We start from the raw sequence: 22941 nt of genomic DNA, 5'->3' as shown, positions 1-22941 counted from the left end.
TTCTGAGAGGCAAGTGTTCTATATCTTGATTAGGCTTTGGTGACATGGCTTACATTTGTCAAAACTTAACTTAAAACCTAAGTAAACTAGTAAGATCTGTGAATATCACTGAATGTAAAATTTACCTCTAAAAAAGAAAGAGCGCTTCTGAGAAATTGGCTAGGACAGAGGAGGTGGATCTCAGGACTTTCTTGGAACTCTAAAAATCAGACCATATGCCTGTTAATGCCTAATTTATTTGGCTGTACCATAGCAAAAACCCACCTAACTCCAGTGAGGGAAAGGGGATAACATTCAGGGAGATATACCAGAAATCTCCTATATGACCCCCTCCCTGCCTCAGTCCTAGGACTATAGCCTGATGACTCAAGTTAAAATAAGGGTAGGTAAAGACAGTGGTTCACGCCTGTAATCCCACCACTTTGGGAGGCTGAGGTGGGTGGATCACCTGAGGTCAGGAGTTTGAGACCAGCCTGGCCAACATGGCGAAACCCCATCTCTACTAAAAATTTAAAAAAAAAAAATTAGCCGGGCATGGTGGCCGGCGCCTATAATCCCAGCTACTCAGGAGGCTGAGGCAGGAGAATCACTGGAACCCAGAGGGGTGGAGGTTGCAGTGAGATGAGACTGCGTCACTTCACTCCAACCTGGGCGAAAGACCAAAATTCCATCAAAAAGAAAGAAAAGAAAAGAAAGAAAAAAGAAAAGAAAGAAAAGAGAGAAGAGAGAGCAAGAGAAAGAAGAAAGAAAGAAAGAAAAGAAAGAAGAAAGAGAGAGAGAGAAAGAAAGAAAAGAAAGAAAAAAAAAGAGAAGAGAAAATAATGGAGAGGTAACCCTCAAACGCTAACCACCCCCTAGCCCCTGCCACGGCCTTCCCTGATCCTCCTACCCAAAGTGATTGCTCCAGCCTCTTAACTTGCATAGCTTGTGCCACTGATCGGTTTCCATCACCTGTTACTGCAAGTTAATGCCTTCTTGACAATCATGTTTCCTGTTTACTTTCTAACCAGGCATTTGCTTTCAGAAGCAAGTTAAGCCGTTCAGATTTTGTTCACTGAAGGTACTGTGACAAAGCCTAAATGGAGTTTCAAAACAATCTTTGCACTTGAAACTTCTGGGAACCAACATATCCTGTCACACTGTATTTAGGCTTAAAACTTTACAAGGAATTTTAACATTCCTTCTGGAGATATGTAAACTGGTATAAGGTAAGTATTCAAAATGCAATATGGACTGAAGCATTAACTCCAAGATGAAATCCTGGAGTCATTTTCAACTCCCAAAGCGTTAAAGATGTCAGAACAATTCTGAATTTGAAATGAATGATAAGTTCTTAAAGTTGTAAGGAACCTTAGAGGCAACTGGTGAAGGCCAATCTCCTTTCTATTCCAGATGTTCCCATACAATCTTTGACTTGTTAAGCTCCTCTTAGGAGAGCACTGTTTTCCATAGCCACGTAAAGCAAGGTTGTTAGCTCTGGCCATCCAAATAGACTGATGTAATAAAAGGCTGTGCTGGGAGAAATAGGACATATTTTAGTCCCAGTTCTGCTACCTAACCTCTGAAACTCTGGACTAGTCATGTCTCCTCTAAAACAGAGTTGGATTAGATTATTACTAAAAGTCTCCTCTAGCTCTAGTATTCCATGCCACTAAAGTTCTTTCTTTTAAGTTTGCCTTTTTTCTTTATATAAGTGCTCCATATCATAGAACTAATGGCACAGATCAAGTCAACTCTTGAGAGTAAATAAAAACAAAGAAAAAAATATGTTTATCAGACATGTCTGTCTTAACCAAATGTCTCCTTTGTATGAGGGGAATTTTTTTTTTTTTTTTTTTTTTGAGACAAGGTCTCTGTCACCCAGTCTGGAGTACAGTGGCACAATCACTGCTTACTGCAGCTTCCAACTCCTGGGCTCAAGGGATCCTCCCACCTGAGCTTCCCAAATAGCTGGGACTGCAGGCAGGTGCCACCATGCCTGGCTTTTTTTTTTTTTTTTTGGAGAGAGAGGGTCCCACTATGTTGCCCAGGCTGGTCTCGAACTTCTGGGCTCAAGCAATCCTCCTACCTTGGTCTCCCAAAGTGCTGGGATTACAGGTGCAAGCCATCATGGCTGTCTTTTTGATTTTATTATTTTTATTTTTTTAGAGACAGTGTCTCGCTATGTTGCCCACTCACACATTTTTAAAAATTAACTTTTTTTCCTACTTCATTCAAAGGGAGAGGAGGAATTCAGGTACTATAGGCTGTTGGTCTATATATCCGGCCAACAGTATTTAGCTCCTGAAAAAGCCCGCAGGAAGCAAGTGTGATTTCCAACTCCAAGATCTGCGTCAGAATCTCACCACCTTTGTCCTGCAGCCGGGAGGGGGCTGGAACTTAAGCTCTGTACTTTGTGCAAAATATACCAGACAAGAAACAGGAGTCATTCTTGATTCTTTCCTGTCCCTCACTCCCAACGTGTAACAAAGTCTAGTAAATTCTACCTTAGCATGTCTTCCAACTCTACCTTTCTTCTCCTACATTCCCTTTTGCTGCGTCCTTCCAAGGGATTATACCCAGTCAATCTCTGTATTCTCGGCCCCTAGGCTAGTCCCTTGTTTAATATTAAATGGTGAACCAAGGGTGACCTTCATTCCACAGACTCACGGGGCAGTTCACCCCCAAGGGGATCATGAAACAGAAAGGTGGGGAATCTAGCATCTGCAGTTTTTCAAAGACAACAATGCATTACTAGGTGCTTTTAAGGGTCTTCCTGGTGGGTGAAGGGGAAAAAGTGGTGGGTGAGCGGGCTGCAGAGGGGTTGCTGAACCAAGAGGCAGGAAAAGAGAGGAGGAGGGCGCATGAGTAAGTGAGGTTCAGCGGAGCTCAGAGACTGCTCCCAGTAGACACCTGCCAGGCGCCGGCACAGCCCTCGGCCAGCGACCCCACACAGACCCGGGAGGGCTGGCCTCGACAGCTTCTCGGGTGCGACGCTTTCATTCTGGGGGCCCAGCTCAGCCCTCCTAGGTTACAGGTGAGGTCCGGGAAGAAGGGTGACTTGCCCATCACGCACGCAGCGAGCTGAGGATAGCGCGGGCTGGAGGAGCCTGAGGCATAGGACTCCCAGCTCCACACTTGCAGCGAGCCTCCCTGCCCTCGGGGGCGACCCCGACTCCCGCAGCGGGGACGCGGGGCTCGTCTCTGCTTCCCCCTCCTTGGCTCACCGGCAGCGACCCGACGTCCTGGGGTGGATCCCGCTTTCCCGCAGACAGGTAGTGCGGCCTCGGCCGCGCACTGGCGCTAGGAGGTAGAGCAGGGGCCGCAGCGCCCGCGCCCCTCCTCCAAGCCCCGCGAGTCCTGACTTCTGATTGGCTCCTCCCGGTCCCTCGCCGCCCAGTCAGCGCAGACTACTGGAAGGCGGGGCGCGGCCGGGAGCCAGGATTTTTTTCCCGGCCCCGCCTAGGAGGCTGCGAACAGAAATTCAGAGATTCGGCTTCTGTTGACTTTCTGCAACTCCGCCCAGCCTTCTCACAGTGAGTATCCCAGTCAGAATCCGGCTACCTTTTCATGAACCGGACTCCTTATTCCTGATTGGCTCTCCGGGTTGCCGCCCCACCCCGAGTGGGCAGGCTTTCGGCTCTTGAGTGGCACCTCCGAGTTCCGCAGGGTCCACGTTGTCGTGGCGGTAACACTGACAGCTCCTCACCCGCATCCACGTTTTTGTTTCCTAGCCTTCATTCCTTCTGTTGGAGGCACGTATCCTGGAAGTGATACGCTTAGAAAGCGTGGCCCCAGAGAGACTCGCAATCCCAGCCCCAGGAACTGTAAGGGTCCTGATTGGAAGGCCTGAGTAAGGCCTGGCTGCGTTCCGCAGGAGGATGCTGGAATGTTAGAACCCGAACAGTTTAGGCAGGGCGCAGATGGCTCACGCCTGTAATCCCAGAAATTTGGGAGACCGAGGCGGGAGGATCACCTGAGGTCAGGAGTTCCAGACCAGCCTGGCCAACATGGTGAAACCCCTCTCTACTAAAAATACAAAAATTAGACTCAGGGGGTATGCCTGCAGCTGCAGAAAGATGTATGGGAACAGACACACAACTCTCCCTCCGAGATAAGCACAACAAAGAGACACAGAAGCAGTCCAAGCCTCTGATAAACTCTCCCACTCCGAATCCTTAAAAACTTACTTAGTCTGTAAGAGAGTGTGCCTCTGACCTAACTTGGCCAGACGCCCCTCTCAGGTTTTCTCTAAAATAAACCTCTTATGACCACCAAGCCACTTTTCGTGTTTCTTTCCTCTTTCTTTAATTCTTGCACCGAGTAGCTGGGATTACAGGGGCCCACCACCACGCCTTTATCTAGGTAGTGGAATCAGTGGGCTCTCTTTCTGCAGGAAAGTCCGCAGAGACCCCATGATTTTCAGAAAGCTGCACGAGATTCATGGAGTAACAGCCAGGTTAGTTGGATGGTCTTAACTGTTAAGGGCATGAGGCGCTGATAAACAGCTTGATGCCCTTCTCCAGCCAAGCAGGACTTCTCCGATAAGTCAGAGCCCTCTATCTACTGTAGGCTACTGGAAGAGAGTCCTGGGTACTGGTCCATTCATGCCTGCAAATTGGTCTCTTATTTTGTTTTTGCCAATGCACATCCACCCTTTGTTTTCTGTCAGGATATAACACACTCGGATTATCTATAGTCACCCTGATTAACTTGGATGATTCCCAAACCCCTATCAACCACCTACTGAGGGAAGCTTCTTCCCCTGCTTTAGATATGGTTCTTACCTGCTTCACTTCTAATCTCCAAAAGGCAGGGCTGTTTTTCACAACCCCAGGGGAACATAATTAATATCTCGTTCCTTTAGATTGTCAAAGAGTGATTTTGACTTGGATTTTTCTGTAACCAGAATTGGAATCCTATTGGCTCCCTTAGGCCCCTCTGCATGCTTTTTGCCTTGAGTGGCTTCTGAGTTATTTCCACCTGTCATTATTCCAGCTCTATTGGTCTTTCTCTACTTCTCTTGGGATGAGGGAATGGGAATTAAGATTGAATCTGGAAATTGTGAGAATTGGAAGCAGGGCTATTGGATCCACAACTGCCCTCTTTGGTATGTGCGTTTCCACTCCCTGAATTCTTCTGAAATATAGTATTTGGTAGGGTGTGGTGGCTCACGCCTGTAATCCGAGCATTTGGGGAGGCCGATGGAGGTGGCTTACTTGAGTTCAGGAGTTTGAGACCCGCCTGGATAACATGGTGAAACCCTATCTCTACTAAAAAGACAAAAATTAGCCGTGCGTGGTGGCTAGCGCCTGTAATCCCAGCTCCTAGGAGGCTGAGGTAGGAGAATCGCTTGAACCTGGGAGGTGGAGTTTGCAGTGAGCCGAGATCGCACCATTGCACTCCAGCCTGCATGACAGAGCAATACTCTGTCTCAAAAAAGAAAAAAAAAATGTACTTTGTAAATTGCCTTTTTCACTTTAAGTGACCATTTCCTCGTTTTAAAGAATATCCTCGGCCGGGCGCGGTGGCTCACGCCTGTAATCCCAGCACTTTGGGAGGCCGAGGCGGGTGGATCACAAGGTCAGGAGATCGAGACCATCCTGGCTAACACGGTGATACCCCGTCTGTACTAAAAATACAAAAAAATTAGCCGGGCATGGTGGCGGGCACCTATAGTCCCAGCTACTCGGGAGGCTGAAGCAGAATGGTGTGAACCCAGGAGGCGGAGCTTACAGTGAGCCGAGATCGCGCCATTGCACTCCATCCTGGGCGACGGAGCGAGACTCCGTCTCAAAAAAAAAAAAAAAAAAAATCCTCATACATAAATCTTTCGTGCACTTTATGTGTTTAAAACTGCTCAGCATCATATTACTAGGTATAAGAGAATAAACACTTTTAAGGCCTTTTTATTTTTTGAGACAGGGTCTCACTCTGTCACTCAGGAGTGCAGTGGCGTGATCTCAGCCCACTGCAACCTCCGCCTCCTGGGGTCAAGGGATCCACCCACCTCAGCCTCCCGAGTAGCTGGGACTACAGGTGCGCATCACCACGTCCGGCTAATTTTTTGTAGAGACGGGTTTCGCCATGTTTCCCAGGCTGGTCTTGAACTCCTGGGTTAAGCAATCCTCCCACCTCAGCCTGGCAAAGTGTTGGGATTAGGGGCGTGAGCCACTGCACCCAGTCTAAGCCTCTTAATACATGTTGTCAAATCATGTTTTCCTCTCAATAATGCCAACATTGGATTTTAAACATTTACAACATTTACAACATTTAAAAAAGTTCCACCAATGTAAGACAAGATGCGTTGTCATTTTTTTTTTTTTTTTTTTTTTTTTGAGATGGAGTCTTGCTCTGTCGCCCAGCCTGGAGTACAACGGTGTGGTCTCAGCTCACTGCAACCACCGCCTTCTGGGTTCAAGCGATTCTCCCGCCTCGGCCTCCCGAGTAGCTGGGACTACAGGCACATGCCACCATACCCAGCTAATTTTTGTATTTTTAGTAGACACGGGGTTTCACTATGTTGGCCAGGCTGGTCTCGAACTGACCTCGTGATCCGCCCGCCTTGGCATCCCAAAGTGCTGAGATTACAGGCGTGAGCCACCGTGTCCGGCCAGATATGTCATTTTAAGCGGGGCATGGTGTTGCATGTCTATAGTCCCAGCTACTCCAGGAGGCTTGGGCAGGAAAAGTGCTTGAGCCCAGGAGTTCGAGGTCAGCCTGGGCCACATAGTGAGACCCATTTCTAGGGGGGAAAAAATGTCATGTCATTGTATTAACGTTTCTTCAGCTGGCTACTGGAGCACTTTTAAGTAGTGGCTCTCAAACATAGCTCAGTGGCTGGTCATGGTGGCTCATGCCTGTAATCCCAGCAGTCTGGGAGGCTGAGGTGGGAGGACTGATTGAGGCCAGGCGTTCAAGACCAGCCTGGGCAACACAGTGAGACCCCCACCTCTATTTTAATAATTTTTTAAAAAAAGAGCTCAGCAATTAAAAAAAAAAAAAACTGGAGTGAAACAAAATGAACAATTTGCAGTGAGATTATGGACATGATTTTACATTATAAAACAATGTCTCATAAAACAATATCCCAGCAGTTTCATGATACTTCCTTTATATATTACAAGTTGTTTAAAATGCTCAAAATTGGCTTTAGTCTCCACAGTGGGCTACAGCTAAAGCAGCACTTAGAGGAAAATTTAAATATTTACATTTACATTGGAGGAAAAGTGTTACAAAGCTGGGGGAAAGGAGGAAATTAAGTAACAGAAAGGAAATACTTCAGAGCAGAAACCAATAAAGCAAAAACAAACCGGGCACGGTGGCTCATGCCTGTAATCCCAGCACTTTGGGAGGCCCCGGTGGGCGGATCACAAGGTCAGGAGTTTGAGACCACCCTGGCCAACATGGTGAAACCCCGTCTCTACTAAAAATACAAAACAAATTAGCCAGACATGGTGGCACATGCCTGTAATCCCAGCTACTCGGGAGGCTGAGGCAGGAGAATCGCATGAACCCGGGAGGTGGAGGTTGCAGTGAGACGAGATCGCACCATTGCACTCCAGCCTGGGCAACAGAGCCAGATTCCGTCTCAAAAAAAAAAAAAAAAAAAAAAAAAAATCCAAAACCAAAACCAAACAAAAAACCAGAAAACAATGGAGAAAATAATGTAAAAAATTGGCTCTTTAAAAAATTAACTCAATTTCTAACCCTTTAGAAAGACTAATCAAGGAAAAAAAAGAAAACACAAATTACCAATATTGGTAATAAAAAGGGACCCTGCCACAGATCATATATTGATAGGGAAATACTGAAAAAAATGCTTAAAATTCAGTACTAACACCACATAAACACAAAATTCACAGTGACAACACACTTATTTAAAAGACAGGGTCTTGCTGTCACCCAGGCTGGAGTGCAGTGGCATAAATCATAGCTCACTGCAGCCTCAACCTAGGCTCAAGCGATCCTCCTGCCTCAGCCTCCCAAGTAGCTGGGACTACAGGTGCACACCACCACACCAAGCTAATTATTATTATTTTTTAAGAAACAGGGTCTTGCTATGTTGCCCAGGGTGGGGTCAAATTCCTGACTTAAAATGATCCTCCTGCCTCCTGCCTTGGCCTCCCAAAGTGTGAACCACCTCGCCTGGCCACACTTGTCATTATACCAGCAAATTTTGTGAGAATTACATATGCATCTGCTTTTGCAATAAATGCATTTTTCAAGTATAGAACACAGGTTTACAACATACATCAAATCAAAATGGTAAATCTGAAGATACTTTGTAATTAAAAAGCAAAATTAGCATCAAGTGAAAACTGTAAACCAACTAAACGCTACACTGATGAAGCTCTTAAGTTTCCTCCTAGACTGCATATTCAAACTATCAGCTTGTGCCTATGTTGGTATTAGCCTTTAGGTAATGCAAACTTCTTAGGATACTAAATTGGAATCCTTAGAAAATTCTAATAAAGTGCCAATTATGGTTTATGATTACTGAATTCTAAGAAATAAACCTTACTCTTTTAGGTTGCTAATAATAGTGGGAAGAAAGGATACGTCTTTTTGGATGAGTGTCCCCGCCCAAATCTCATGTCGGATTGTAATCCCCAGTGTTGGAGGTGGGGCCTGGTGGGAGGTGACTGGATTATGGGGGCGGTTTCTTATGGTTTTACACCATCCCCCTTGGTGTTGTCCCAATAGTGAGTTCTCCTGAGATCTAGTTGTTTAAAAGTGTGTGGCACCTCCCCTGCCTGTTCCTCCTGCTCTGGCCATGTGAAGTGCTTGCTCCCACTTAATCTTCCACCTTGATTGTAAGTTTCCTGAGGCCTCCCCAGAAGCCAAGCAGATGCCAGCATCATGCTTCCTGTACATCCTGCAGAACCATGAACCAATTAAACCTCTTTTTAAAATAAATTACCCAGTCTCAGGCATTTCTTTATACCAATGCGAGAACAAACAAATACACCTGGCATCCTGGCTCCCAATTTCCGATGACTTGTTTCATGAACACTAATGAACAGGCAGCACAGGGAGCAGGCATCCTCAGCTGCTCCTGGATGGCATCTGGATGGCAGCACATTTCATTTTTGTTTTTTGTTTTTTTTTCTGAGACAGAGTCTCACTGTTTCGCCCAGGCTGGAGTGCAGTGGCGTGAACTCTGCTCACTGCAAACTCTGCCTCTCGGGTTTATGCTATCCTCCTGCCTCAGCCTCCCAAGTAGCTGGGACTACAGTCGCCCGCCATCATGCCCGGCTAATTTTTTTGTATTTTTAGTACAGACAGGGTTTCACTGTGTTGGCCAGGATGGTCTCAATCTCCTGACCTCGTGATCCGCCTGCCTCGGCCTCCCAAAGTGCTGGGATTACAGGCGTGAGCCACCGTGCCCAGCCGGATGGCAGCATATTTTTTACATCATGTTGTTTTATTTTCAACTACTACAAAATAGAACAAGAATCAAATGTGATAATACAATTTTCTTTATTAAAAATAATTTACAGCATCAGTAACATATACACAATTGTCATCAACTGAACTTTGCCTCCAATATATTTCTATACAATACTTAATATTATTGAACTTAAAACTGTTACACTGTTTTGTTGGCTTTAAATAATAGACAATGATTTTTGTCTATTACTTAGTGATAGACAAAGTGATTACTTTGTTACTTAAGTGAGATATATGGTTTCATAGCCACATATTATGTGTAAAATTGATAGAAACATCAGCAATATCACTCTTTAGGGGAAAAAACACTGAAAAAGCCAAAGTCCACCCTCTTCTTCTCTCTTATTACTCCAACCAAACTAAGATAGGATAAACATCCAGTATCTTAGTATCTCCTCCTAAACCTAAAGACAAAAGAAAGGTGTCTTCTATTCAACCACAGAAAAATGTCAAATAATTTCTTCTCATCCTCTCACTCATCACTGTGAAAGCAAATGCACACAACCTTGTTACCATATACGCAGGCAACTATGATTCTGATTTAGGTCCTAGCTTTACTTTCCTTTAGTACAACTGTTGTTTGATTACCAATGAAAAACTAAGCAATCTGGCTAGAGGGATACTAGTACCTTCTTTCAAATGTCAGCATGGAGATAAAACAAAATAGTGATAACTGTCATCTTAGAAACTTTTTAGATATAATAATGGCAATTCAGTGGCTGGATGACATTTCCATTGATTCCATTGTATAAGAGTAGCAAAACCCCAAAATATGAAAATGGCAATGATATGTAGCATAATGTTTTTAAAGTATTAAAAAAACCCTGCTGTTGGTAATGACCTTTGAAATTGTACTTTAAGCTTACAACACTGATTTGCTTTTCTTGTGTGTCTGACATTACACTTCCTTTTTTTTTTTTTTTTGGTAACACAAAATTACCCAAGGTATAGTCAACAAAGAAGACACAGACAATAAAAACTAACAGATGCCACATTTTGCAAACATAGCATTTGGCTAGAGGCAGAATTATAAGGTATACATGTTAAAAACATACATCCAAGACTCTCCTCCTCAATTTGAAACCATGTTTATCAAGTTTTTACTTCATTGTATATAAGCCAAAAAATTAAGAGAACCTTGATTTGTTCCTGAAATACAAGATTTGCTTGTATTATTACTGGACCAGGCAGACTGGATATGTGAATGTTTAATTCATAGTTAGCAAGCTTTACCATCATCTCCTGAATCAGCTGCTGAGGATGCCTGTGCCTCTGCCCATAAATATATATAGAGTATGCTTTCAAAACAATATAGGCCGGGTGTGGTGGCTCACACCTGTAATCCCAGCACTTGTGGAGGCCAAGGCGGGCGGATCACGAGGTCAAGAGATTCAGATCATCTGGCCAACATGGTGAAACCCCATCTCTACTAAAACTACAGAAATTAGCTGGGCGTGGTGGTGCATGCTTGTAGTCCCAGCTACTCAGGAGGCTGAGGCAGGAGAATCCCTTGAACCCAGGAGGCGGAGGTTGCAGTGAGCCAAGATTGCGCCATTGCACTCCAGCCCAGCCACAGGGCAAGACTCCGTCTCAAAAAACAAAACAAAACAAAATAGATTTGTTTCCCCCTGCACAATCTGGAATTACCATTTCTTCAGAGCACATACAGGCATTTCATCTTTCAACCTGTAATTTCTCCTAACTCATGTTTTCATGTAAATTAAAAACACATGCACTAACAAATAAATATACAGCATATATCAAGAACACAATATAATTTGAAAGTGTCGAAGAAAATACTTATACAAAATTTAAATAAAGAAATCATTTTGTCGAACTCTAGTCCATCTTATTGTCTAAACACATATTTGCAAAATATTTTCAAAAGATTGTATGATTATGTGCAAAGTTCTTAGTGGTCTTCATCCACTGGTTTGGTAGTTTCAGCATTTTGCTTAAAACAAGTAATTCTTTATGCAATGTGAACTAATTCTGAATTGCAGTAACTAACTAGGTCATAGAAAGATATCTATGTGAAAAAAAATCACTACAATTAACCTTTAGCCTGCTAGATTTAGTTTCTTAATTAAAAAAACGGTATAGAACCTTCTATAATTAATTTTCCAACCTTTTTAAAAAAAATTACCAAACATCTTGTTGACAGAACATTTGATGTGATGGGCAGACATGCATATTGAGGATATATAGTACTCAGCAACAACTTAAGTGTTTTATCCTTATGGTCAGCTTTGGTTAAAACAGTAACATAACAAAATTAATAGAATCATGCATTGCAGGTGATAAATGATTCAAAATGACAGGAAATCAATTTAATTAAGAAATAGCAACACTTAAAAAATGCATAGGGTTGAGCACCCGTATTATTGAGGGTGGATAATTTAAATGTATAGAAGAAATCAGTTCAGAGTTTAATGATTGAATAACATTCTCTTTAGCAACTATGAGTGTGAAATTTTGGTTAATGATACCGAAAATATTAGGTTATAGGAAGTTACGGTATTACATAAGGTGAGCAAAATAATCTAATCCAATTAATATAATGCCATCTGGGGGCTTGCCAGACAGTCACAGTGGCAAACTGCTGAAACATGAAAGGCTGCATCATATGTGATACATATTCCCACTGCTAATACATGGTGCCACACAATCAGTTGTATCCTGCCATGGTCCATCTTCATATGTGGAGGGAACCTTGGCTGGATTGGACAGAATGATTGTGACCCGGGGCAGGTTCTATCCCTTGCAGTTAGACTAAGGATAAACTTGGTTATATGACAAACTAAGAATGCCAAATGTGTCCAGCTCAATTCTGAAGAGGAATTAATATACTTAAAAGGTCCATTTATAAATGAGATTCCAATGGCCACAATTTTAGAGTCTAATCTGGCTTCTTATATTTCAATCTGCTACTCTTAAACCAACAAACAGTAGTACACAGTTTTATTGGTGCAAAACTAAACAAATCCAGGAAGGTTATTCATATAAGAATCTTCAACACAAATTCTGCCTTTATTTACAAAATGGTCTGATAAAATATCGCCCCCCCCATACTTACAGATCTCTTCCACAACACACTTCACACGTTGATTTTAGCAGTATTAATAGCACCATTCGTATATTATTTAAAATCAAGAAGATTTCATTTCAGTTACTATGTTGATTCATCATCATTTACATCCATGGATGAGATAAGTGAGTATACTGGGACTATCTGCTGCTCCATGGTAAGGATTCCTGGGTCCAGCACAAAAGGCTTTGCAGTTACCAGTTATGAAAGGTATCTATGGTAAGTAGATACTATGAGAATTTTCGTGCCACAAAGTTTAATAATCCTCCATGTTTGTATAATGTTATTTCCACATCATCTTCAAACGAAGCAATCACGCTGAATACTTTTCCAGTGCTTGTCTTGAAAGGAGCAAAAACATCTCATGTGAGCAAGTAAATCTTCCAGGTGCTACTTGATGGTTAAGACCATTTGTCTTCATATTTAATGACTATACTTGCCACAGATTCTGTCTGATTTATCCTGGTTCTAATTTCTTATATTCTGATTGCCTGAAACTTTGCTGCTGCTTGAAAAACACCTGAGATACCTGACCATGGGCTTCATAGCTAAGTAGAAAAATAGCTGCATTTAGATTTTGACTTATTAATTGGGGAAGTTATACTCACTACTCATATTCATTTTACACCAAATATTGATTGCATGTAATCAATAACTCCTACTCTTTCCCCTTTTTTCTTAGTTGTAAAGTCTGTTTTGCTCTAACTTTGAACGCTCAACTTTGCTCTCTTTGGAGTGGTATGTATGCCTCGGTTAAAATTAGATCAGGACAGCAAAAAAATGACCACCATGAAAAGAAAGCTGGCACTTGTTAAGTGGAAGTCAAGATTCCCCTTCATGTGTTCTTTTTTTCTGGTATAAGCACCCAGTTCTTTCCACTTTTCCTCAGAGAACATGAACTATTAACATAGCTAGATCTAAGTATGGAAGAGAGAGTCATCTTAAATGGCAACTTAACATTCATTAAGTGACATTAGTATATAATTTACAGCAATTGATTCTTATTCAATAATTCATAAACATTTGAGTGCATAATCATATATTTGAAAAATTTAGAGATACCTGTATATTCAATGTAATTCCAGGAGACAGTTCTTCAGGAAATGTTAAAGAAAATGTTTCTCTACCGGAGAGGCCCAAGGAATCTGCATTTTCTCCTGGAAGGAACTGAAGTGGAGCTATGCCAATTCCAATCAAATGATCTTTGTGTATTTTTTCATAACTTTCGGCCAAAACAGCTTTCACACCCTGTAATAAATGTGCATTTTATTCCCTCTAATCACTTCTGAAAGTTATTTATTGAGCATTTAAAGGGGGCAAAAATCTACTTTGGCCTTTCTCTAAATACTTTTAGTCTAATACCTCATACTGAATCAATATTTTATCAAAGTATTTACAGAACCTTCTTACAGATTATTTTTCTGAATTTTTATGGAGCTCTCTAAATTATTCGGATCCCTTTCTGCTGCTCTAGGGTTAAGTACTGCTGCTGCCTACCACATCATAAGAGCTCTATAAATGGGCCGGCTCCCTTGACCCCAAAGTAGGGCTCAGAAGGATTTCTATTTAAACATGCCAGATCTAACATATGTTTTCAACACTCTTGAAATGCCACTAAAATAAAGGAATAAAGAAGGTATATAGGGCCAGGCGCAGTGGCTTATATGCTTATAATCCCAGTACTTTGGAGGCTGAGGCAGAAGGATTATTTGAGGCCGGGAGTTTGAGACCAGCCTGGGCAATATAGTGAGACCCTGTCTCTACAAAAAATAAAAATAAAAAATACAATAAAAAGTAACAAGAATAGGCTGGATGCAGTGGCTCACACCTGTAATGCCAGCACTATGGGAGGCCGAGGTGGGCAGATCACTTGAAGCCAGGAGTTTGAGACCAGCCTGGCCAACATGGCGAAACTCCATCTCTATCTAAAAACAGAAAAATTAGCTGGACATGGTGGTGCACACCTGTAATCTCAGCTACTATGGAGGCTGAGGCAGGAGAGTCACTTGAGGTTGTAAGTGGAGGTTGCAGGGAGCTGAGATCATGCCACTGCATTCCAGCCTGGGCGACAGAGTGAGACCCTGTCTCCAAAAAATACAAATAAGTAACAACAATAATGAAGAGGGTATAAGCCCATAGCAACAAAGGGAATAGGATGAGAGAATTCTATGAATATTTAGAAAACAGAGATAGGTAACTGATTTAGAAGACAATGCTGAAACCGCAGAATGATAAAACGAAATTAGAGAGTGATACCAGTAAGGTCTGAGTTAATGTGCAACACAAGACCCAGGAAAAGGATTGAGATTCAGAGGCATGAGGTTCTCAGAATACTCGTGGATACAGGTTACAAGGCCATACAAAGCAGTAAGATCCAGCTCAATCCCCACTCCACAAGAGTAGAGGTTTATTCTCTGGAAAAAATGAGCCAAAGGCTCTAGGACTTGTGTTTTTCAACTTTTTTCTCCACTGTCTACCTAAGGAGTCTTTTAAGACTTTTTTCCCCCAAATTGTGTCTTCCTGTTCACCTCCCTTCTCTCCAAAATTTTAGTACCACAAAGATGCTGTGTATCTTTTAATGTACTCTTATTTATCTGTACTTTATGTGCAAAAAGTAGAATTTTTTTTACCACCTGAGGACCAATTTTTGTTCTTTTTTACTCATTTTTAACAAATTTTTACTCATTTTTTGTTATAGCAGAAATAAGGAAGAGAATACATTCTCTAAACTGACAAACACTGGGCACAGGGGCTTGAGAATACCAGATTGAAAACAGGGGACTAAGTAGATGTCTACATACTGAACGAGTCTCTTTCCTTCAAGAAACTGAATGGCCTCAGAGAAAATACAGATAATGACATATAGAATCGCTTAATGAAAAAGGTAGCTTATCACCCAGTCACCTATAGTAAGGCCCAGTAACTGACACAACCCAGCCCCCATCCATGGCTTGTAATCAGTTTTTTAATGTCTAACAAATGGAGGGCCAAGCATCACCTGCCATATAAGGAAAGCTTCCAACATCAAAAACAAACACTAAAACAATTTCCAGGATAAAAATAACCTATACCTATCATTAATACTCATAATAATACTTAAAATTAGTATCTTAGAAGGATGAGATTTTGTTTTATTCCCATAGCCCCTCAGAGTATTTACATTTTAAAGGAGATATTAAAGATTAAAATAAGAATGAGGCCTGCATGGTATCTGTGTTTCAGCCAGCCTTTTTACAGCTACAATTGTAAAGAGAAGCATTTGTGAGTATGAAATGGCAAAAAGCACATGTCACATGACTATTCCCCCCCAGCAGATGGCCTATTTGCTCTGCAACAAGGAAACAGTCTCAGGAGAAATGTCCTCCTGGCAGACAGCCAGGCACCACAATCTCCTATTTAGGGGGAAAAAAGGTGAAACTTGGCCCACTACTTCTGAGTCTTTTACCCACTGATGGGGCAAATTGGAGAAAATTAAATCAAAAAGAGGCAAGTAAAATTAACAGTGGGGGCCGGGCACATGGCTCAAGCCTGTAATCCCAGCACCCTGGGAGGCCACAGCGGGAGGATCACTTGAGCCCAGGAGTTCAAGATCAGCCTGAGCAAAATAGAGAGATCCGATCTCTACAAATAATACAAAAATTGGCCAGGTGTGGTAACTCATGGCGTAGTCCCAGCTACTTGGGAGGCTGAGGCAGGAGAACTGATTGCACCTGGGAGGTCATGGCTGCAGCAAGCAGTGATTGCGCCACTGCACTCCAGTCTGGGTGACAAGGACATGGTCTCAAAACCAAAAAACCAAAAAAAATGATCAATAGGTATAAATAATTATAAAACAATAGTTTAAAACAGAATTTCCTTTCCCTCTATTATACTGACTTCTTCACATAAGACTGATGTAGGTTTTACCAAACTCAGAGTATTAAAATGATACTAACTAGATGAGTACAAAATATTACCAAAGATCACTGAAACAAACAAACAAACAAAACCCTCTATACCTATAAGGTTCAAATAACTATAAAAAATCCAGATAAACTTTGACAGGATGTTACTGACAAAAGGGAACAGTTAAAACTCTTTGAAGCTTAAGATGATAAATTTTAAGATTCAATACCAGTAAATACGGTCCTTTGGCAGCCCAGTCTCTGGAGTTTCCTGAACCATATTTCTTTCCTGCTAAAATAATCAGTGGGATACCTTCTTTCTGGTACAGCTCTGCAGCCTCAAATACATCTAGCTGTAGATTAAAACAAACACAAAATTCTTTAATACAAATTTTGATCCAGTTATAAATTGTCTAAATACTTTGTGTGCATTCTCACCGTCTGTCCTGATGGAAAATGAATTGTTTTAGGAGCTGGTTTTCCAATAAACTTATTAAAAAGCTTGATATTTGCAAAAGTGCCTCTTGTCATTACAGCATCATTACCTCTTCGAGCTCCGTAAGAGTTGAATTCACGAGGGGTAAGGCTACAAGAAAGTAATGAAAGTCAGTTTTCATTACATGTGGAAAATAATCACATACTATTGAGTTGTAAGACCTATTGAAAAATTTTTTTATCACAGAAAATTTCAAACACAAAAGAAAACAAAACCATGAATGTCCATGCGCCTATCACCAAGCTATAACTTAACAGATGTTTGGTTTCTTCTACAGTCAACCCCATTAGATTATTTTGAAGCAAAACTGAGATATATTTTAACAGCATACTTTTCAGTACATTTCACTAAAAGATGTAGACTCTTAAAAAAAAATCTTTACACCAAAAAAAAAAATCACAATAATTTCTTAACATCAGATAGTCAATATTGTCACTGATTATTTCCAAACTACTTTAAGTTGGTTTGTTCAAATCAGGATCCAAATGCAGTTCATAAATGTGTTCAGTTGATCTCAAGTGTTTTAATCTACCGTTGACCTTTAAACATGAATTTGAGTTGTGTGGGTCCACTTATACATCGATTTTTTTTCAACCAAACACTGACAGAAAATATATTATTCACAGGATGCAGAAAACTGCAAATAAGACTTTTCATATATGTGGCTTCTGCAAGGCTGACTGTAGGAATTCAGTATGTGTGGATTTGGGTATACATGGGTGGTCCTGGAACCAGTCCCACATCTATACCGAAGAATGACAGTATATGTTCCCTCTCCTTCCTCCTGCTTGTGCTCTATCTGATGCAATAAAGTTACTTGTATAGTTTTCTGTACCCACATTGTGTTGACTGCATCTCCATGGATCATTTAACATGTTCTTCTGCCTTCTGTTCTTGTAAATCACATGTCAGATCCAGTGGTTTGATAAGATTTGGGTTTTTAATTTTTGGCAACAATGCTTCATAGGTCATATGTACTTCTATTAGGAGGCACAAGATAGCCAACTGTCTTTTCCTGGAATGTTACCAGTGATTGCTCATTGTGGTCTAGATTGCTTATTAGAGACCGTAAAATAGTGATACTATAATTCACCCATTCCTTCTTCATTTTTTAGGTACAAAAGTTCTATAAAGAAAAACTTTCCAGCAGGTATGTTGGCTCTTGCCTGCAATACCAGCACTTTGGGAGGCCAAAGTGGGAGGAATGCTCGAGCCCATGTGTTGGAGACCAGCCTGTGCAACAAAGGGAGATCTCATCTCTACAAAAAATTAAAAATTATCCAGGCATGACGGTGCGAGCCTGTAGTCCCAAGCTACTTAGGAGGGTGAGACAGGAGGAGTGCTTGAGCCCACGAGTTCCAAGCAGCAGAGGGCCAAGTGCCACTGCCTTTCAGCCCAGGCAAGAGTGAGACCCTGTCTCTAAAAACAAACAAACAAACAAATGACAAACTTTCCTTCATCAATGATTTGGTTATGCTGAAATACATTCCATACATGAAAGGCTGGTTAAAGAATTGATTACTTACCAGTTTTCAAGCTAATGAGCTGGTCCTGACCCTGAGACCTTTAGACAGAAGCCTGATGGTCTGTGACCATCAGGTAATCTTTGTAATTTTATTTTTGGTAATCTTGGTAATTTTTTGGTAATCTTGGTAATTTTTGGTAAAATTGTGTACATTTTCCAGTCCCAGATCTGGAATCAATAATTTCTCCATGAAGCACTGGTTCACTATACTGGGAAATAGTATTTAGAAATCATAATCTGGGTGCGGGGGGTATTGCTACTGGATTAGTGACCACATATAACTTTTTAGGGAAAAATAACTGAACATAAGTATCTCAACAATCAACAACTGACTTTTATCAGCCTCTGATTTGGTCTTTTATGCAGAGGCAACAATACTCTAAATTTGTGCATTTAAATTCTTACTTCAGGATGGGAGTGGTAGGAGGTTTGAGTGTCTTTATTTTTAGAAAATTCTAATTGATGAGCACTACTGGATTAAATGTGCTAAGAAATACATATCAGGAGGCATAATAATTACAAAAATTGTACATTTGAGAGAAGTGTGGACTGTTTTTCTTTTTTGGAGGTATGTCACAATTATGATGAAGATGGAAATCACAACCAAAAAAATATTTACAGGAAAGGAAACTTATTTCTCACCACTTTATAATAAAAGCTATGCAATATTATCACATGTCAACACAAGCTACATTGACATTTTGGCTGGGCACGGTTGCTCATGCCTGTAATCCCAGCAATTTGGGAGGCCGAGGTGGGCGGATCACTTGGTCAGGAGTTTGATACCAGCCTGACCAACATGGTGAAACCCTGTCTCTACTAAAAATACAAAAACTTGCTGGGCATGGTGGCGCATGCCTGTAATCCCAGCTAGTTGGGAGGCTGAGGTAGGAGAATTGCTTGAACCCGGGATGCAGAGGTGGCAGTGAGCTGAGATCACACCACTGCACTCCAGCCTGGGTGACAGAGTGAGTCTGTCTCAAAAATAAATACATAAATAAATACATACATAAATAAATAAATTTCAATGAAAAAGCTTGTCATTTTAATTACTCAAGCATCAAACAAGCATCCAATAAGCTAATCAGGTAGCAGTACTACAAATCCTGCTTTTAACAAAACTTTGTCTCTATTGTCAAAACAGTCCTTTGATAACAGGGCAACTCTACATGATTAATCATGTAGAAATGAAATAAAATCTTACCAGTTTTAAATTTATATCTCCAATATAAATGGCCTTTACGTTTATTGTTCCTATAAAATTTTAGGCTCATGAAGCAGAAATTCATTGTCTTTTGATTTGTACATATCATTCCCAGCCTCACACATGTACATGTTATAGCCCATAAAATACACATTTAAATTCCTTACTCCAATAATGGGAAGCTGGTTTTAACCAAATGAGCAGGCTTCATTTGGTAGGTAAAACCAAGCTGACTTTTCAATAAAGTAGCACTGAAAAAGAAAAATCTTATTTCCAATCAGCTGTTTATTTAGACTATAAGGGCTCAATTTAAAATTGCAATTTCATTTTCTAAAGTCACAAGCAAAGACAAGTACAGAAGGTACCCCCCACCTCCCCACCCCGCCACTCTCCATTCTTGCTTAAGACAAACACATTGGCAGTCAGATATCTACGATAGCATGTATTTACTGGAAAAAAGGAACATGACCAATAGAAGCCTCTTAATCAGTAAGAAACAAGAAAAAACAAAAACACTCTAAAGCCATGTACACATACCCTCTGTTTGTCAAATACTTAGCGGCAGCACTATTCCTAGCGATACTTCCTGCAGGTGATATATGATCTGTTGTGACAGAGTCTCCCAAATATAATAAGACATGGGCATTTTCAATAGCCTGGAGTGCAATTGGCTCTTTGGTCTAGAAGGTAAAAGTTCAAGGCATTTAACTCTTTACAAGACTTCTTAGTTTATAACAATCTTTAAAAGATCAAATAGTAAAACAGTACTTACAAGTTTATCAAAAAATGAAGGGCATCTGATATAAGTAGACTTTAAGTCCCATGGAAACAAAACTGAATCCGGTGCTTCTAAGGAATTCCACCGTTTATTCCCCATCTGTGAATACAGTTTTCGTTGATGAACCAAAGCAAAGATAAAAGGACTCAGAAAAAGAGGCGCATGAAAATGATCAAGGGAATAAAATAGTACTTAGGTCACAACAACAACAACAAAAATAGGCCTTATCCATTTGGAAAGAAAATTAAGAGTGTATTCTTTTCTTTTTTTAAAAAAATCTTAAATTTTTATTTTTGCCCAGGCTGGTCTTAAACTCCTGAGCTCAAGCGATACGTGGGCCTTGGCCTCCCTGAGGGTTGGGATTATAGACGTTAGCCACCATGCCCAGCCAAAACAGTGTGTTCTAAAAAATCATGATGTTTTTGGACAGAATGATTAAAAATTTGCTCCTCAAATTCTAGCATACCAGATCTTCAGGAACACTCCAAGGGGCAAGTTTCAATATAAACTGAACATAAAGACTTCACAGAGTCCAAAAAAGTTAAAGAATTTAGAAAGATTTCTATATGTTGCTACGGAGAGATTAAGCATGTATGAGGTATGCTGTTAATGTCTAAGAATGTTATAATGGAGAAAAACCTCTGCTTTTTCAATGTATTTGTTCCACATCAAAGCCTTCAAACTACAGCCAAAAATCTCACCATTTCTTAGGCCAGGCACAGTGGCTCACGCCTGTAAACCCAACACTTTGGGAGGCTGAGGTGGGCGGATCACTTGAGTCCAGGAGTTTGAGACCAGCCTGAGCATTTTTTATTTTTTATTTTACAAAAAATAAAAAATGAGCTGGGCCTGATGGTGAGCGCCTGTGGCCCCAGCTACTCAGGAGGCTGAGGAGCAGGATTGCTTGAGTCCAGGAGGTTAAGGCTGCAGTGAGCTGCTGCAGGCCACTGCACTCCAGCCTGGGTGACAGAGTGGGGTGCCATCTCCCAAAAAACACCAAAAAATAAATAATAAAAAATAATAAATATTGCATAATTTAGCTAATTATTCTCTTTACAGCTTATTTGCCTCTCCCCAGAAGAATTTTGTGTTTTATTCAATGATGTATTCTGAACACCTAATCAATTCTTTCTTTTCCCCCCTCAACTTTTATTTTAACTTCTGGGGTACATATGCGGGATGTGCAGGTTTGTTACATAGGTAAATGTGTGCCATGGTGGTTTGCTGCACAGATCATCCAATCAACACTAATGAATTCTGATCCTCTAAGACATTTTCTTTCTTTTTTTTTTTTTTTTTGAGACAGAGTTGCACTCTTGTTGCCCAGGCTGGAGTGCAGTGGCACGATCTCGGATCACCGCAACCTCCGCCTCCCAGGTTCAAGTGATTCTCCTGCCTCAGCCTCCTGAGTAGCTGGGATTACAGGCATGCGCCACCAAGCCTGGCTAATTGTTTTGTATTTTTAGTAGAGATGCGGTTTCTCCATGTTGGTCAGGCTGGTCTTGAGCTCCGGACCTCACGTGATCAACCTGCTTCAGCCTCCCAAAGTGCTGGGATTACAGGCGTTAGCCACTGTGCCCAGCCGCCATTTTCTTTTTAACTACAGATTCCAGATACAAACTTACTATTACACATTAAAAACTGTATTCAAAATAATGTAATTTTAATTTTTATTCTATTCAGAAGATATATGAAATAAAAGAACACTGCAAATTGATTAAACTAAGAAACACATAAGACTCTTACTTCTATTTTATCTTTTAATGCTTTAAACATGGATAGTATAACATGTTCTTCCTCTACTCGATGAACTTCTTCTCGACTAGGCCAAATATCATGCAGGTAAATGTTCTTGCCGGTGGGGTCAGTACCTGGTTAAAATTTTTGAACATGATACTCAGTAAAAAAATAACTCTGAAAATGTTCATACCTTTTCAAAGACATATCATGGAAATCAAGTAAATGATTCAACAGGGTGCTTCAGGCTTAAGCGGCTGGAAGAACTAATTACCTGCACATTTTATTTTCTTCACATAAACACAGAAATTAATAACTATACATTATCATACGTCTTCCTGAAATAATTCAAAGAATAGATGGTCTAAGAAACGTTTCAAAAATATAACGACTTCCATTGGGAAAAGTATGTGTAGGTATACATATACATAAAGGAAAAGATACCTAAAGGTTCTGTCTGGAAATCTATATTCACTGTGCCTGCTATGGCATAAGCTACCACTAAGGGTGGAGAGGCAAGATAATTGGCACGAACACAATCACAAAGACGACCTTCAAAATTTTTGTTTCCAGATAAAATTCCACAGGTAACCAAATCACCCTGAAAAAAACACAAACACACAAACAAATAAATTCAATTCTAGAGATGGTACAAATCTGGATAATCATATATAAGCAATCTTAAAGTCTGAGGGCGAGATTAACCAAAAAACATATTACTGATTTTTAAATATAGAACTATGCATCTTGCAAATAAACTAAATCAATTCCTTGTATTATGAAGGAATTATTTCAAG

At 40.9% G+C, this 22941-nt stretch overlaps 2 protein-coding genes across 8 annotated transcripts in view; both read right to left on the bottom strand.

Moving 5' to 3' along the window:
* HYKK (hydroxylysine kinase) overlaps nucleotides 1-3352 on the bottom strand; it is a 29406-nt gene extending 26054 nt beyond the window's left edge. For 2 of the 3 annotated variants that reach the window (XM_003314808.7, XM_063794255.1), the window contains exon 1: nucleotides 3207-3334. The gene's annotated coding sequence lies outside the window, so the exon portion shown is untranslated. Of the gene's footprint in view, nucleotides 1-3206 lie in introns of all 3 variants that reach the window. The other variant, XM_001151085.7, reaches the window with a different exon arrangement.
* A 6093-nt stretch (nucleotides 3353-9445) lies between these two features.
* Nucleotides 9446-22941, bottom strand: part of IREB2 (iron responsive element binding protein 2) — a 63790-nt gene continuing 50294 nt past the window's right edge. For all 5 annotated transcript variants that reach the window (XM_063794250.1, XM_523125.8, XM_063794251.1 and 2 more), the window contains 8 exons: nucleotides 22589-22745; nucleotides 22154-22278; nucleotides 20402-20506; nucleotides 20167-20309; nucleotides 16843-16990; nucleotides 16635-16757; nucleotides 13583-13768; nucleotides 9446-12861 (listed from right to left, as the gene is read on the bottom strand). In XM_063794250.1, coding sequence (XP_063650320.1) covers nucleotides 12751-12861; nucleotides 13583-13768; nucleotides 16635-16757; nucleotides 16843-16990; nucleotides 20167-20309; nucleotides 20402-20506; nucleotides 22154-22278; nucleotides 22589-22745 — 1098 coding nt within the window. In that variant the 3' untranslated portion in view covers nucleotides 9446-12750. The remainder of the gene's footprint in view (nucleotides 12862-13582; nucleotides 13769-16634; nucleotides 16758-16842; nucleotides 16991-20166; nucleotides 20310-20401; nucleotides 20507-22153; nucleotides 22279-22588; nucleotides 22746-22941) is intronic.

The sequence above is a fragment of the Pan troglodytes genome, chromosome 16 (assembly GCF_028858775.2).
Source record: "Pan troglodytes isolate AG18354 chromosome 16, NHGRI_mPanTro3-v2.0_pri, whole genome shotgun sequence".
Lineage (NCBI taxonomy): Eukaryota > Metazoa > Chordata > Mammalia > Primates > Hominidae > Pan > Pan troglodytes.
This window is presented reverse-complemented; position numbering and strand designations above follow the sequence as displayed.